The following is a 16,568-nucleotide window of genomic DNA, read 5'->3' on the forward strand; positions in this document are numbered from 1 at the left end:
GTCCTGGAGTGCCAGAAGCACACGGCCGAGGGCTGGGGCAGGAGCTGATTTATTTTGGCGGAGGTGCTGGGAGCGAGCAGGGGCCAACACTCCCAGGGCAGCCTTAGGCCTCCACGGCTCGGCCGTTGATGATGCGGATACGGCGGACGATGTCCTGGATGGCCTCCGATGTTGTGCCCTGGCCCCCGATGTCTGGAGTGTGCATCTGCAGGAGATGGGCATGCTCGGGCACACACCAGGGCCCTGCCAACACCCACTCCCTACCTTCCCTGCAGCCCAGGGCCACCCACTGCCTCCTGCGGCTTAGAGGCTGGAAATGCCACCAGGAGGGCAATGGTGCCAGCTAAGAGCCAGAAAGCCCTACCCTACCTGGTACCACCCTCCCCTTGGGGACAGCAGGAAGTGTCACCAGCCCTATTTGAGACAGCAGCTCAAGGGGAAGAGGATTAGGGGAAAAGAGAAGCCTCACATTTTCATTGTCCATGGATGCCAAGACAGCCTTGCGGATAGAGGCAGCGTAGGAGTGGAGCCTAAGGAAGGAAAGCAGCCTTCAGGCCTCGGGGCCTGGAGACTGGCCGGGGGCTGGTGGCCAGGCACCATGAAGCCACTTACTTGAGGTGGTCGAGCATCATGCAACTTGCCAGCAGCGTAGCCGTCGGGTTGGCAATGTTCTTATTGGCGATACTCTTGCCTGTGTTCCTTGTAGCCTGGAAGAAGAGAGACAACAGAGGGGGAGCGGTGAATTTAAGATTGTAGGGTGTAAGATTCCAATCGTGTGAAATGTCCAGAAGAGGCAAATCCACAGAGACAGAAAGCAGATTGGTGGGTGCCAGAGGCTGGTGGGGAGGGGCCTAGGGGGGGGACTGCTAATGGGCGAGGTGTCTTCTTTTGGGATGATGGAAATGTTCTGGAACTAGACAGAAGAGATGATTACACAAACCTGTGGATGTGCTTAATATCCCTGAACTGTTCGCTTTAAAATGTTTTCATTCTGTTAGGTAAATTTTACCTCAATTTTTTCAAAAAAAGAAACTAACTAACAAATCAACAAAACATGGTCTCTCCATACAATGGATTGTTACTCAGCCGTGAAAGGGATTGAAGCTCTGAGCTGGACTACGTCATGGATGCACCTTGACAGCGTTATGCTGAGAGCAGCCAGGCCCAAAAGGCCGTGTGTCCCATGCTTCCGCTGACGTGAAATACTTGGGACTGGCCAATCCCTAGAGGCGGAAAGCCGGTCGTGGGTGCCCGGGGCTGGGGCAGGGAGGGCGGGGACTGCCTGCCAGCAAGCACAGGGCTTCTTTCTGGTGATGACAACATGCTGCAATTAGATGGTGGGGATGGTCGCACAGCCCTGTGAATGTTCTAAAAGCCACAGACTGTCCGCTTTCAACGGGGGAAATGGGTGTCTGTGAGCTGTAGCTCAAAACGGCCAGCACTGGTGGTACTCACCGTCTCAAACACAGCATACACGTGGCCGTAGTTGGCCCCAGCCACAAGGCCAGGGCCCCCAACCAGCCCCGCACAGACATTGTTGACGATGTTGCCATAGAGATTGGGCATCACCATGACATCAAACTGCTGGGGCCGTGACACCAGCTGTGGGGCAAGGAGGGGGCAGATAGGAGCTTGAGCACAAAAAGCCCAGGGTGCCCAGAGCAAGCAGCCATGGAGCCTGGGGGGTCAGCTACCTGCATGGTGGTGTTGTCCACAATCATATTCTCAAAGGTGATCTGGGGGTAACGGGCTGCCACCTCCTTGCAGCACTGGAGGAAGAGCCCATCGCCCAGTTTCCTAAGGGGGACACAGGACCCAGCTTGGGCAGTGCAACAGCTAGCTGCAGCGGCAGAGTGTGCAGACAGCCACAGGTGGGCTCCAACCCTAACCAGTCTGCCCTTCACCCTCCCCCAAGTGTGTGCTATGGCAAGGCCATGGCTGGAAAATGGGTGACAGGGCACAGCCCTGGATGGGGGCCCTTGGTGGGCGGCCAGGGTCCCAGGTGCCAAGCCCCTGAGGGCAGATGTGAGCACGCCGCTCAGTTCAGCTGCCTCAGGGCTGCTTGCAGAACAGACAGGAGCACACTGGGGGGGTGGGCGTACATGATGTTGGCCTTGTGCACGGCTGTCACTTTCTTGCGCCCGCTTTCCTGGGCCAATTTGAAGGCGTATTCAGCAATGCGCAGGGACTTGGCCTTGGTGATGATCTTCAGGCTCTCCACCACTCCTGCCACACTCTGAGAAGGGGATCAGGGGGCTGGAGGGGGACCTGTGTCCTCTCCTAGCCTACCCTCTACGACAAGCTGCTTCTTGGGCACACCATCTTACCACTGACCCTGGCTGGGCTCCTCCCCAGCCCCACAACCCAAGAGGATAAAGGCATGGCCTGGGCCTCACGCACCTCGTGCTCCAAGCTGCTATACTCGCCCTCAGTATTTTCCCGGACGATGAGAATATCTATATCCCTGTGCCGGGTCACCACTCCGGGCAGGCTCTTACAGTGGATGACATTGGCATAGAGGTCCAGCGTGGTGCTGGGGGCACAGAGAGGCAGCCGGTCAGTGCCATGACTGCTGGCACACTGCAGCCTGCCCCACCAAGCCTCTACCCCCGTGCACGAGGCTCTCACCGAAGAATGTTGTTTCGGGATTTGTGGGAAGGTGGCAGGTTATGGTTTGTTTCAATATTGCCTGCAATACAGACACAAGACAGGGAGGCTGGAGCCAGGGCCCCCAGGCTCAGCCATGCTGTATCCCCCATCCTGATCCAGGGAACATGCACCGACGGTGGCTCCACTGGGAGAAGACAGCTTTCAGCAGCAGACATACTTCACAGAATGCTGAAAGGTAACTTCCCACGTGAGTCCCATGTGGGCAGAAGGGTGTGTAGGTGTGTATTTTTGGTTCACTGATGGGCTCTCAGGACCTAGAAGAGCATCTGGCACTTAGTAGGCATTCAATAGATACTGAATGAATGAATGAAAGAATAAATGAACCAATGAATGAACATGGGTTGGCAGCTGGTCAGGGGGCTTTGCCACACCCTGGGCAGGAAATGGCAGAACCAGGGTCTGGCTGGATAGACAGGGACCCCTCCTGCTTATTAACAGGCTGGCACCAGCAAGGTCACCTCAGCCAGGATTATTACCAGATGTCACACAAGCCTTATGTCAGGGACAGATGTGAGCTGCCTGGAAGAGACCACAGCCTGGCCTTGGCTGGACCCAGGCTACCCAGGAGGTAAGCACTTCCTGGGAGAAGGCGGTCAGAAGGTACCAAGTAAAGGTGGTCTTTCTCAGGGTCCACCAGGATCACCAGCCCCTCTTGGTTACACCGTCAGGACTGCCTTTACCCACAGTGCCTTGGGTACCCTGTGGTTGACAGGTCAGCCCCATGACTTGACTACCAGAGCCTGGGCTCAACCCGGTTCACCTCTGTTCACATGCTCCTCACACAGAACTGGTGATGGGCTAAAGTTTGCAGAAGGAGTGACAGAAACAGTTTAAGAACCTGGACCAAACCAAGGAAACCTAAGAGCAGCTAGAACTCCCGCCTGCAGCTACCACAGCTGTGCTGGCTGGAAACAAGGTGGCAGGTGGAGGGTTAGAATGTTTCTGTGACGTTTGGTCTGAGGGTCCAGCTGCCTCAGGTGGCAAGAACAGGAGGGAGCCTATCACCGGACAGATTCCCACAGTCTAGTGCCATCGAGATCTTAGAATTGTAATATGGAAGGGCCCCCAGAAGCTTCTGGCCACTCTCCAAGCACAAAGGTCCTCCCTAGCTAGAAAAGCCCTGAAGTCAGAGCCATGGGGCCCCAGGGACAAGTGTCAGTTTAGAGGTAGCAGGACTTGTGCACAGCACCCCATCCCGGTCCCCAAGCTCACCCTTCAGGGCCACACGGTTCCGACGGATGGCCATGATGGCATTGCGGATGTCCTCTTCGTCAGCCTTGGAGCTCACGTGCACCTCTTCAAAGTCCACCGGCACACACGCATGCCTGGGGCAGAACTGGTCAGGGTGGCTGGCTCCCGGCCCCCCCACGCCTCCTCCAGGAAGCCTGCTTGGACAACTGGGTGCAGAAGCCTCTCTTCTGGTGCTGCTACTCTGACCTGGCTCTGGCTGAGAAGAGACTGGGCATACCTGCACCAACTAATGGGGACACTGGAACTCCATGACACAGTTAACATATGCCACCTTCCCCATGTCCAGGCTACCCTCCTGCCATTGGCTCACCAGGTGCTCAGGCAAAGCCCCAGCCTGTGGGTTTCTGGGCTCACTGCCCCTCATGGCACAAGGTCCTCAGAGCTGCCCAGGATGGGCCCAGAGCACAATCTTTTCTAGGGGCACAGGTCAAGGGGAGGTGTGCCTAGGGCCTCCGTACCTGAACACAGACTTGACGTGCAACATGAGCTCCGGCCCAATGCCATCCCCTGGGATCATGGTCACCGTGTGCCGCCCACCATACTGAGCCGACGGGGGCTGGAAGGAAGGGGCGGGCCTTCAGTCCCCTTCTGCTCACCAGCACTAACCCAATGGGCTGGCCGATCACGAGATGCCAGCTCGGCGTTCCTTACCCCCATTCCCCACCCCACTCCATCGCATCCCAGACAGGGCTGCTCACAGGGGCTCCTTAGTCAAGACAGCAGCAGAAGCAGTCCCCACCCCTGCTTGGACTTGGGTCAATCGCAAGCAACTAAAAGCTCCAAACTTCACAGGCATATGAGAAGAATACTCACAATTGTTTGTTGCTAGAGAGGAGCCAGGAAGGAAGAAGACACGACCAGCTGAGGTTGGAGGAACAAAGCTGGGCCTGGAGCAACTGGGCCTTTTCCTGGGGATGCTGTCTAGCACAGTTCAGGTAAGGAGGTGGGGTGGGCAACCTTTGGAGACCACACCTCAGAGGGAGGGACACGGAGAACCAGGGAGCAAAGACACAAGATACGTGTCTCTGCACATGCACACACTGTACACACGACTCTCCAAATGCACACTGGTGCACACCTACACACACCCACGTACACACCTACACATGCACACACAGGGGCATAAACACAACGTACACACTTGCAAGTAGGCATGTGTGTGCACACACACGCATGCACACACCCTGGCAGGTACTTACTGAGAAGCTCCTCCGGGGGCCCTCATGGACACCTAGAACCTGGCAAAGAGAACCCAGATGCCAGGGGTTGTTGTCAAACCCAGAAAGTCAATTTGGCAACAGCCAGCCGAGGTCGTGGCCGGGAAGACGGACCATCCCCACCATACCCGGACAGGCCCACGTACCATCCCCTCCACCACAGCCCTGCACCACCTTCCAGCAAACCACAGTGCCCCGTGTGTGCCCAGGCAGCTCCACAGCCTCCACTGCTAAAGGACTGCCTGTTGGAGCACCGTGCAGAGTTGTTACAACCCTTTAGGCCTCCTTTGGCTCCGTGTTCACTTTTTAAAAAATGCATATGTCCCCCTCCCCCCTTTTTGTTGTTTCTGATTCTTTTTCAGCCAATTATTCCTGTTTAGTGATGTCTGCTACATGGTAAAGTTGGTACACGAAATGTGCTACAGTACAGAAGTCATTATCATCAAACCACAGGGCCACCACAATGACCATTTGTCATTTTATCTTTTCTCCTTAAAAGAGCAGCATATGATCAGAACATGGAAAAAATCCACAACATGGAGATCAGAAGAATGGACAGCACCCAGCACCCCCCCCGCACCTCCCCATCCATCTGGACAGGCACTGTCGGCACCGTGGGCAACAACCCACCAGAATCAGAAATCCAAGCCGATGAGCAGGGAAAAATCCAACCATTTTCAGAGGACTAACAGACACCAGTCCTTTAGAAGGCTCTTACAGGACTGCAAAACTTCTTCATGGCCTACCCAGCTGATCAATGTCCCCAACCCTCGACTTGGAAACAGCCACATTTGGCCACATTGGTACCATACCTGACGCTTCAGAACAAAAGCTACCCAAGCCAAAAGGGACAGGTGCTGAAAAGTGGCCCATTTGGAGTCCCCACATTGTCCAGAGGAGAGAAGCCCATGTCTCAGATCCCACTACAAAAGGGCCACAAGCCCGCACTTTCCTCCATACTGTGCCCCACCTGGGCACACATCTGGGTATCCTTCAATCCAAAGAGGCAGAGCCAGAACCAAGGTCCTCCTTGTCACTTGGGGATGCCCTGACCATTGCCTTGCAGGGCAGCAACAGAGTGTTCCAGCCCGTGGCAGAGTCACTGTCATTGTTTTCCAAAGAGCCATACCTTCCTGCTAGAAGTCTAGGAAGGTCTAGACTAGGCAGGTCTAGAAAGAAAGGCTTTCTATCTGGGTATCCCTGGCCGGTATTAACAAGATGCCCACTTGCACAAGTCCTGGCAGCAAAGGTGTGCCACTCACCTGCCCAAGCCAAGGGCCAGGAGTGGGGACCACCAGGAAAAGAGACTCTGGGGAGTATCTGCTGATTCATGTAGCCCCTGAATATGCCACCACACTCAGGGCTTTTCTATTTTCCTTCTATCAGTATCTGGATTCATCTTATTTGTGGGCTCCCAGTACAAACCTGTGGAAGGTGGTATAGACTGGTCTTCCTCCAGGAAGCCTTCCCTGATGCCCTCTGGCTGCTGAGCTGTAAAGCCCCATGGGCACCCAACGTCCTACTTACTCCCTCCTCCCAAATCACAATCTCCCTAGGTTGTCCCTGCCTTGCTCCCTCCCCAACCGCTAAGCCCCTGAGAGTAGAGGCCATGTCTGCCCAATCTCCTATCACCCCAAGACCAAGCAGAATGCCTGTCCCAGAGCTGGGACACAAGAAACAATTTCTGAATGAACCAACACATCAGAAAATGAAGGATAAGATAACGGTCTTTGGGGCTAGGGAGACCTTGGTCCAAATCCAACTCTCTGCCACTCTTGGTAGCAAATGGCTTACTGTGGCTGTGCTTGCTGTCCTCCCCTGAAACCCACAGGACAGAGTTGCCTACTTTATGTGACTGCCAAAGGAATTAAGTGAGAAGAGGTGTGTAAGCTGTTCAGTCCCTATCAGGGCACACAGGGCTGTGCAAAAGAACACCCACCCCTTCCGCCTCACAACCCCTCAGGCCAGTGTTCAAGGCTGGTGTCTAATGGGTGGCCACTGTGAGGCCCCCTGCAGCTCCCAGCAGTAATTCCTCCTGGGCTTCAGCCCCTTGAAGGCCACTGGCCCCGGCAGGTAACTGGATCATGGTGGGGAACCAGCACTTTCCCTGGGCCTGGCTCTGCACCTACGTAACAACCCCCCCACACTCAAACACACCTTGGATCCCATCACCACCACTAGGGCTGAACATCTCCCTCACCTGGTTCTTATACTAGATGTTCCTTCCGGCTTTGGCCAAAGACCCAGAGAGCTCTCAAAATAGCGTCTTCCCTGATCATGCTCTGGACAGACGCAGGCCCCTTCCTCCAGAGAGTTACAAAGGTTCTCCCTCACACCCAGGCCACCCTGTGGGGCTACCCATTAAAGCAGCCCAGCTTGAGGCACGGTGGGATACATGCACGGGCTGCTATGTGTTCCTGCCAAAGGGCTCCCACACTCCACATCTTCATGCGGCTTCTCACTCCGGCATGTTTCTGCTGAAGGAAATGCCAATGGTGGCTGCACGTTTTCCCACAAGGTCCCAGTTAGTGGGACCAAAGATGTAGGGTTCATTTCTAAAGGTTCCCATACCTAGGACAGCCAGTCTCAGGGCAAGACACTGCCAGGCTACCAAATGTTCACTGGCCCCTAACCCTGCTCCAAAATGGCAACACACACACAGGAGAGGCCAAGGAGACCACACATGTCTCCACCAAGGCCCTGTGGGAGCCTGGCTGCTGGAGCCCTCAGGGCCTCTGGAAAGCGTCTCATCAGAAAGGTGGAAGAAAGTCAGAACTTGAAGCAGAATTTCATAAAGCATAAACTGTTACAGAGCCGTCTTCCCAAGGGGTCAGAGGGTGCAAGCATGGCTGCAGATGTGTCCACAAGGAGTGTCAGCAAAGTCACAGGGTTCTGGAAGGTCAGAGTTGGCAGGATCCTTTGAGATGGAGGGGAAACTGCAGCCCAGAGAGAGGAGTGGACTGGTGCAAGGCCACACAGTAGGTCAGTGTGGGAAGCCAGTCCTGGAGGTCACACTTCTTCTCCCCAGGGCCAGTCCTGGTTCACTGATGCTTCAGATGGCTTCCAACCCACCCAGGGACTAAATTATCCTCACTGAAGCATGTAAAGAGAGAGGAACCGGACCTGATTAACCAAGATCCTAAACGGAAAACTGCGCAAGAAAAGCCCCCGCGGCCTCCCACCCCAACAGCCTCAAGCTCCCTCCCATTCCAGGCACCTGCGGGGATAAAGCATCTGGGGCTATAAGAATGTCGGGGGTCGTAACCGGAGATACTGGCAATATCCGATTTTCCATCTCCACCCGGACAGGTGGCAAAGCGGTCCGCAAGAGGGAAACCTGAGGAGGAACGGCGACGGGGAATGCGATTCCAACGGCAGCCAGAGTAAGTCGGGCCAGGACACATGCCCGCCTCAGGAGGGCTCCCACAAGGACAGTAGCCGCGGCCCACTCTCCCCCGCCTGTCCGGAGCTGCTCTGCCACAAGATGCAGAGCCCTCGGGAAGCCGGACCAGAGCCAACTGTGGCCAATCTCCTTTCTGACAACCGAGGAAGCCAATCAACCCCAGCGCACAGCCCTCTCTCCGCCCCTTGAGGGGCCCGCATCCAATCGGGTTCCAGGACACTCCTGGAACGGCAGCACCCGGCCCGGCCCGGCAAGCGCTGCAACTGTCCCCACGGCCCGCTCCCCTTTCTCACCTCCCAAGAACGGCAGAGGAGGGCTGGCCTGAGCACTGCCTTCACAGTGCCGCTGGCAACCGTCGCCACCTTCAGCGCCATGACCGAAAATGAAGGCTGCCGCACGTCCCAACACACAAACACTGCTCTCGCGAGAGCTTGGAGGATCGCGAAGTCTCAGGAGTAGGCGCGGGCCCAGTGGTGCGCACGCGCATCGCCGCGCCGGTTCCCACGACCTGTTCCGGCGTGAGGAGCGCCGCCGCCGCCGCCGCCATCTTGGGTTGGGGGTGAAGGAGCAAAAAGCTGGGCTCCGGGTCCGGGGAGGAGACACGTCAGTACCGCCCGCTACGTCACAGGCCCGCCCGACCCGCCAGCGCCTGGTTGGCTGCAGTGCCTGCTTACGCGTCGCTCTTCCTCTTCTGCCCCTCGTATTGAAGGGAATCGTTCTCTTTCTACCTCGGCAGAGAAGAGGTGATGGCGGCGCTGGCATCTCTCCGTGCCCTGGCGCTACTCCTGCTGTCCAGCCTCTCCTGCTGCTCAGGTAGCGGCCTGGCCGGAGCTCGTTTCTAGGGAGCCTCTCTCCCACGACTGGTGGTGCCTGGGGGGAGGAGGGGTACTGGTAAAGCGGGAGTCTGGGCCTTTCTCGAAGAAGCAGGTTTCCTTGGGGCGCGGCCATCGAGGCCACCAAGCGCTCCTGCACCACATCCATTTACCCAGCAGCCAGGCTGCTGGAAGAATCAGCCAAATTTTCCCCCACCCTGCACCTGTGAGGAGCATTCCCGGACCTTTCCCGTGCGCCCGGACCCCCAGCTGCAGCAGAGAAAGTGACACACGTCCCTGCTTCCTCTTCCGGAGCTCTCGGTCCCAGGCAGGGATCGGACCGGAGCAAAGCTCCACAGCGCAGGGCAGTAGGAGCGAGAAGCTAGTCTGACTCGGTGCGATGGGGCCAGGCCTCCCCAGGAAGGGAGCTCAAAGTGAAAAGCAGGAGCAGGGACTGTCCAGACAGAGTAGCCATGAGCGTGGGCGAGCGAAAGAACTGAAGAGGAAGGAAAAGTAAGGAGGGGGGGGTCCCTGAGTGCCTGACTAGACAGTTGACTTCTTCCCTGAGGCCCTAGTGTATCCTTTAAAGGGTTTTTCAGCAGAGCTGAGTCAGATCAATTTACGTTCTTGAGGGATTTTTAACACCTGGTGGCAGGGTTGAGCTCAGGCTGGAGTCCAGAAGTAGGTTAAGGAGGAGGTCCTTGCGGGAGCCAAGGCCAGGTCTGGGGGCCTTGACGGGATTGGGGCCACTTTGTGCACATTCACTTTACCTGTCCTACTTCAGACCAGCGCTGTCTTGGTGCCTGTAGTGTTTCACCAGCTGAACCGGCCTCCCTGCCTGCACCATTCTCACCTTCCTCTCGGAATTGCCCATGCTGTAGCCAGTGAATGTCTGGAAAAGACAGACCTGGCAGCAAAGCCCTTCAGTGCTGCACAGTGTCCACAGGGAAAAAGCCATGGTTAGAGCCTTACAGAAGAATGTGGCTCCTGAGAACCACCGCCCACCCATGTTCCCAGGCATCTTCCTCCCACTACCCAGTCCCAAAGTCTTCTCTGACTGCCTAGGCCTAAGGCATGGCTCTGCTGGGACACGGCACTCAGCAGTTGGCTGAGGACTTTCCCGCTGGCCTTGTGACTTAGGTGAGGGCCTGCCTTTTCCATAGCCTCTAGCAGCATGGAGATAGCTAAGAGCAGCATCCCTGCTCTCATGTCAGCCCTGTTCAAGGGGACAAGTTGTGCTTCTGGATCCAGAACCTCTCCCATTTCCTTCTCAGGAAATGCTGGGGCCAGTCTCTGCCTTCTGTCAACTGTGGCTGGGGACAGAGACCCTTTCTTTTCATCTGCTGTTACCAGCACCATACTTGGTGTCTGCGGAGGATGCCTTCAGTAGACTGTCCAGGGCCATGTGTGGCTCTGAATTGAGATCAGCCTGGCCCCCTGGGCTTCTGGGATGCTCCAGGGCAGTCTGCAGCCCCAAACCATTGCTCAGATTCCCTGCCCATTGGTCCAAGTGAAAGGGTATGGTGCCGCGACCCTCCTTACCCAGAACGACTCAGGAGACACGGGCCCACGCAAGAGATTTTATTATCTGAAAGAGAAAGTGGCTGCCCCTAGAGAGAGGGAGCAGCAGTGTGGTGCAGAGCGTTGTGCCTTTTGCAGGGGCGGAGTGCAAAAGTACCGCTTGGCCTGTTGCCTTGGGGGCGGCTCGGAATGTTTAGAGATAAGGTGAGGCAAGTCCAGGCATGATTTTCACCAGCTTATGTGCTTGGGACCATGAGGTAAATGGAGGATAAATTACTATATTCTTATACCAAGCACAGATGGAGGTTGTGCAATGAGTCCGTCCAGCCCCCACCACACCTGCTCATCTGCTCTTTCGCCCCTGTGTTGAGGTTTTACCTAGACAAGAGCTTCCTATTCCCTCCTCCCAGCAGCCCTCCTTCAGGGCCATCCCACCCCACCCTTGCCGCTGAACTTATGATCAATTGTGTCTGTCTCCCAGACCCCACCTGGCAGGGTCTGAAAGGCCCCATGTATCCTCAGCTGATGGGGTCTGTGTGGTCGCTCCTGCCTCCCAGCCCAGTGCACACAAGCTGGGGTCTTACCCATGTCTCTGCCTCTCAACAGCAGAGGCCTGTGTGGAACCCCAGATCACTCCTTCCTACTACACTACCACGGACGCTGTCATTTCCACTGAGACTGTCTTTATCGTGGAGATCTCCCTGACATGCAAGAACAGGGTCCAGGTGAGGCAGTGGGGGTCCGTTAGGGGGGGTCCTGGTGCAAGAGGCATGCAGTGAGCTTGAGACCTTAGGCATCAGCCCCTCGCTGGTGGTTGATGGTGCTGGCCCCCAGGACCCACGTGGACAGAGGCAGAAAAAGGGTTTTGATTCACAGGTGTAGGAGATTGTCAGAGCACAGAAAGGCTAGAGTCTGGCAGGTTAAAGAACATGCTCCTGGCCTGTCTGGTCTGCTTTGCCTAGGTTCAGCAGCACAGGTAGACACCTTGCTGCGTTTTGAAAGAATGTACATGGGAAGGGAGAAACGGGTCAGCCCCCAGGCTCCTGCATTCCTTCTCTGGTGGCTCTTTGCCAAGGTGTGTGTCCACTTGGGTGTTTCATTAAGTCCAAGACTGAGCAGCTCTAGCCTCAGCCCCTGACTTTAACCTGCAACCCAAAAGGCCTAGAGAAAGAAGTTGGACCTTTTCGGGTACAGCATTCCTTGGGTGGCTCGTTGGGCACACCCCTGACCTCAGCACCCCCTTCCAGGCTCAGAGAAATAACGAGGACACTTCGGTCACCGTGCTCTGTTAACAGGCTTGCTGTGGGTTGGGGGACCGTGTGTCCTCCCCATAGGGAAGACGTAGAGGGGCAGTGAGAGCATTAGTGGATGTCAGCTTCCTGGCACAGCTCTGGGTTGTGGCAGACTTACCTCCGTGATTCTCCCATGGCACTCCCTGGCAGACACTGCAGTGCCCAGCTGTGCCTGGCTTCCCTGCCCATAGGCCACAGGTGCTGCTGTGGGCAGCATAGTGGAACCTCTGCTGCCGGCCGAAGGGAAGATGATTCTCCCTTTATCCACCCCCCCAGAACATGGCTCTTTATGCTGATGTCAGTGGAAAACAATTTCCTGTCACCCGGGGCCAGGACGTGGGGCGTTACCAGGTAAGAGGTGCCACAGTTGTCATTTCTGGTGGGGGCCACCTGCTCACAGATGTGACTAAGGGCGGCCCCGTCGAGCCAGGTTGGGGCTCTGACTCAGGCCACGGTTAGTGGCGCCGTGTCAGTGCTGGCTGGGGGAGCCTGAGGCATCTGTTGTGCCTGCTCCCTGCTGAACACCATGCAGGTATCCTGGAGCCTTGATCACAAGAGCGCTCACGCAGGCACCTATGAGGTCAGATTCTTCGACGAGGAATCCTATAGCCTCCTGAGGAAGGTGCGTATCACTCCCTGGGAGCCCTGCCCAGTCCTGCAGAAGGGAAGGCACACCTCACTTCCACAGCCATCTCCACCCTGCGGTCCCTGCCCCCTGGAGCTCCAGGCCACTAGGGGCCTTACGCAGAACAGGATGGTGGGTGGGCACCTTCCTGTCCACCCATCCCCCCTGTCCCAGCACCTTCCAAGTTTCTCATCCATTTATCTCTCCTCTTCTGTGATTGGGGCCAATGTTCCTGCCTCTACTACCCCTACCCACCCCACCTGGCTGCACCCCGACCCCACCTCCTCCCTTGCAGGCTCAGAGAAATAATGAGGACGTTTCCATCATCCCACCACTGTTTACAGTCAGTGTGGATCATCGGGTGAGTGGGCATAAGAGGCTGGCCGGGGCTCAGGGGAAATGGGGTACACAGCAAGCCTCGGCTCTTTTTGGTGGGACACTGTGTCTTTGTGCCCCAGGAGGGCAACTGTGGCTGGTTGGCCCCCCTCGCCCATTCCTCCCGAGCTGGCTTTGGTTTCATTTTTTGCAGGGCACTTGGAACGGTCCCTGGGTGTCCACTGAGGTGCTGGCTGCAGTCATCGGCCTAGTGACCTACTATTTGGCCTTCAGTGCCAAGAGCCACATCCAGGCCTGAGGGTGGCAGCCACAGTCTCCCCCTTGCTTCTTTGAATAAATGGTCACTGGCTATCAGCATTGGCAACACACGGGTTCCTTGCATGCATGGCTGTGCCTTCCACACATGGGCAGAGCTGAGCAGCCAGCACCCCCTTGTATACCTGGGCAGTGCAGGTGCTGCGGGGGATGTGGCTGGCACGCCTCTGCCTCCCTCACATCTCGTGTGTGCTTCACCTGCTGTCGTCTTGGGCTCTCCTTCCTTAGTCCCCAATTACACCTTCCCTGCCTGTTTCTCCCAGTGCCCAGTGGCCCCCTTCTGTTCCTCCTGGGGCCTGCATGGTTTGGGGTTAGGGTGTGGGGGAAGATGCCCTTTGCCCAACACCCATCTTCTGACATGGAGGACTGCCCCATCCTCTCCGGCCCTCACCCAACCCTCAGGTGTGGCTGTGTCAACATGGCCTGCCAGGCCTGGGTCTTCGTGTGGCGCACCTAGGGAAGGGCCATCTGACCACCTGCCATTGGGAAAGCAACTGCCCTGAGAAGGGGGTAGGGGCCCTTCCCAGCTTTCCTGAAACCCAGCAGTTGATAACCTGTGGGGCTATAGGCGCCAAAGCCCTTTCCTTGCCTTTCCGTGGGGCACTGTGAGAGCCCGTCTTGCTGGTGCAGGTGAAGCTGATACATATGGTGGCTGCAGGGAGGTGGGTTATCCGAAGCCCTAGACCCTATCCCCTCCACTTTGTGTTACCAGCTAGGACACATGGAGAGCACGGAGAAGAGATGGCCCAGACCCCCATGCCTCTGAGGAGCCGAACTCACCCTCCCCTCCTCGTGACCCTTCTCCCCTGAGCACGTCGTGCCCTCAGGACATGGCCTGTGCGTGCTCCAGGGTCCAGGTCCACCTGCGGCCCTCCCAGCAGCCCGGTTTCCCTAGTGCCGTCAGTGGCTGAAAGGAGGCAGTGCAGGACCTGGGGTCTAAAGGATCTGGGTGCAAGTCCCAGGGGAGCCCGTCCCAGATGTGTGGTCTAAGTAGGTAAGCTCAGCTCTGTTGGGTGGCTGCCTTCTTCAGGGTGCCGGGGTCATTGGGACCAGCTGGCAGAGCTGGCGCTGTGTCCCTGACTGTCACCAAAAAGAAAACCAGGCTGAAAATAAGCCTCCAGAGTGGCTCTTCTCAAAGGAGAAGGGAGGCCTGCACCCTACCTGGAAGGGCAGGGGCTCCTCAGTACTCTGGCCCCACCCCCTGCCCTCTGCAGTGGCGGGTGAGGGTGGCTTGTGACCTAAGACTGCCTGGGGACCTCCTCCATACTAGGGGATATCAGCTCTCCCTGCTCCCCCACTGTCAGCCCTCAGGAAGTGGGTTGGGATACCGACAACTGGCAGGAATGGGGAGGCTCCAGCAAATAGCTGGTCCTCACCCCCAAAAGCAGGGATATAGCAGCAGGGATATAGCAGGCAAGGTGGGGCTGAGAGGACCAAGCCAGGTGAGGGCTGCCCCTTGCCAGTTTCTGGATTCTAGTGCTGTTCCCCCTCATTGCTAAGGAGCTCAGAGAGGCAGGTCCCCCACAAAGCGTGAGAGCCAAGCCCCAGCCTGGCTTTCACGTGGCCAAGGGACTCAGGTGCCAGGTCCTGCCTGGCCCACATGGCCCACATCCCAGAGCACCATCTCTAGCACCACTCCTCCCGGGAGCGAGAATGGAGCGCCTCTAAAGCCATCAGAGTAGCCCCCCAGTGGAGAGGGATGCCTAGGGGGCAGTTTGGCCTGTCTCCCACCGCAGGCAGTTTTCTGCGGCAGGGGCCAGGCCCTTGGAGCCCCCATCCTCCACTGAGGCCTATATGGTGCTCGAGTGTCCTCTGTTGAGGAACGGGGGGGGGGGACTGGTGGCAAGAGTTGATGTGCCCAGCCCTCAGCTTGAGCCCTCAGTCCCACCCCTCCGGCCCATCTCACCAACAAGCCCTTCCCTCCCTTCCCCCTCACTGGTGCTCCTGAAGGCCTAGCCTGTGACAGACTCCTGGGTCTTCCCTCCCAGCTGCTCTGACAGCAGCTAGACAGATTCGGCCCAAGCCCTTGCGGCTCAGCCTTCCGGGCAAGGCACTCAGCTTCTAGGAACACACACTCAAGATTTCTCGCTCACGCCTGCTCAGCAAATTAATGGAATTAACAAGAGGTCTGCATTGCTGTTCCCAGAGAATTTTAATGCATCCTCACCCACTTCAGCTGCTGGCAGCATCCGTCTGCTCAGGACACTGAGCAACTTCACGGTTGCACCACACACTCTAGGGACCACACACACACACACACACACACACAGAAGGAGCGCCCATGGTGTCCCTGGGGAGTTGGGGATGGGGTGGCAGGGGGGACCCACTCCTCTCAGGTGCCATCGGAGCAGGGGTGTTGGCCTCATCCACATGCCAAGGGCAGGCCCCACCACCAGTCCTGTGCCAGGTCTCTGTCAGCCTTCCTGCACCACCACTCCTGTGGCATCACACCTCTGAAATGATCAGGTGACTTCCATGCCTCCTCCTCGAGAACAGGATGCTGAGCTCACCAGACACCGCTGTCTCTCAGTGACGTAGTGAGGGAGGGCCGAGGCACAGCTTTCACCCGACTAGCCCACCCCACCCCACCAACACCTCCCCTGCGGCACAGCGAGAATGAACACAGGGAGGCCAGGGGGCACCTTAGAAAGGCAGCTTATTTTATTCTGTCAAGGCCAGTGGGGGACAGGGACAGGCAGCCCACCTGCCCTTGATCTGAGATGGGGCCCTGGGGGCCTGAGGCCAGCTCTCACTAAATGGACCAGGTCCTGAGGGCTGCCAAGTGGGGTGCTGCAGGACACCTTTTCCCAGGTCAGCCCGACTGGCTGGGCCCACCTCTCAGTCGGGTCTAGGCTGCTCCCTCAGCTCCACGTGGGTCTTGTCATCAAGGTCTTCTACAGCTGCTACTCATGGAGCTTGGCTTCTGGACCCCTCACCGTCTAAGCATGCCCCTCAGGTCCCTCAGAAGAGAAGCTACCCTCCAGATGGTGCTAGGCGTGACCCCAGGCTCTGTTCCTCCTTCTCGGATAGACATTAACCCTCAGTCCCCACAGGTTCTCCCTCAGTCACTGGGAAGGTTGGAGGCCCCCAGAGGGAGCCTGGCAAGCCGCATCAGTGGAGTCCACC

The 16,568-nt window shown here is 57.2% G+C and overlaps 2 protein-coding genes across 4 annotated transcripts; one reads left to right on the top strand and one right to left on the bottom strand.

Annotated features, from left to right (window-relative positions):
- Position 1: 1 nt before the first annotated feature.
- On the bottom strand, positions 2-9,035 carry IDH3G (isocitrate dehydrogenase (NAD(+)) 3 non-catalytic subunit gamma). Of its 2 annotated transcripts, none has more exons than XM_036887187.2 (13): positions 8,835-9,035; positions 5,121-5,159; positions 4,735-4,746; positions 4,380-4,477; positions 3,883-3,995; positions 2,629-2,689; positions 2,401-2,533; positions 2,103-2,236; positions 1,695-1,797; positions 1,456-1,602; positions 613-707; positions 470-530; positions 2-205 (listed from the first exon to the last, which is right to left on the bottom strand). In XM_036887187.2, exons 1-13 carry the CDS (start codon positions 8,913-8,915, stop codon positions 104-106), a joined length of 1,179 nt encoding a protein of 392 aa, XP_036743082.1. In that variant the 5' UTR covers positions 8,916-9,035; the 3' UTR covers positions 2-103. The 2 variants fall into 2 exon arrangements, with proteins under 2 accessions (XP_036743082.1, XP_057351861.1); XM_057495878.1 differs by having other exon boundaries at positions 4,735-4,893; positions 8,835-8,850.
- Positions 9,036-9,147: 112 nt separating this feature from the next.
- Positions 9,148-13,481, top strand: SSR4 (signal sequence receptor subunit 4). Of its 2 annotated transcripts, none has more exons than XM_057495880.1 (6): positions 9,148-9,354; positions 11,484-11,599; positions 12,443-12,517; positions 12,699-12,788; positions 13,087-13,152; positions 13,321-13,481. In XM_057495880.1, exons 1-6 carry the CDS (start codon positions 9,288-9,290, stop codon positions 13,423-13,425), a joined length of 519 nt encoding a protein of 172 aa, XP_057351863.1. In that variant the 5' UTR covers positions 9,148-9,287; the 3' UTR covers positions 13,426-13,481. The 2 variants fall into 2 exon arrangements, with proteins under 2 accessions (XP_057351863.1, XP_036743125.1); XM_036887230.2 differs by having other exon boundaries at positions 9,164-9,354; positions 11,481-11,599.
- Positions 13,482-16,568: the final 3,087 nt, after the last annotated feature.

The sequence above is a fragment of the Manis pentadactyla genome, chromosome X (genome assembly GCF_030020395.1).
Source record: "Manis pentadactyla isolate mManPen7 chromosome X, mManPen7.hap1, whole genome shotgun sequence".
NCBI classification, from domain to species: domain Eukaryota; kingdom Metazoa; phylum Chordata; class Mammalia; order Pholidota; family Manidae; genus Manis; species Manis pentadactyla.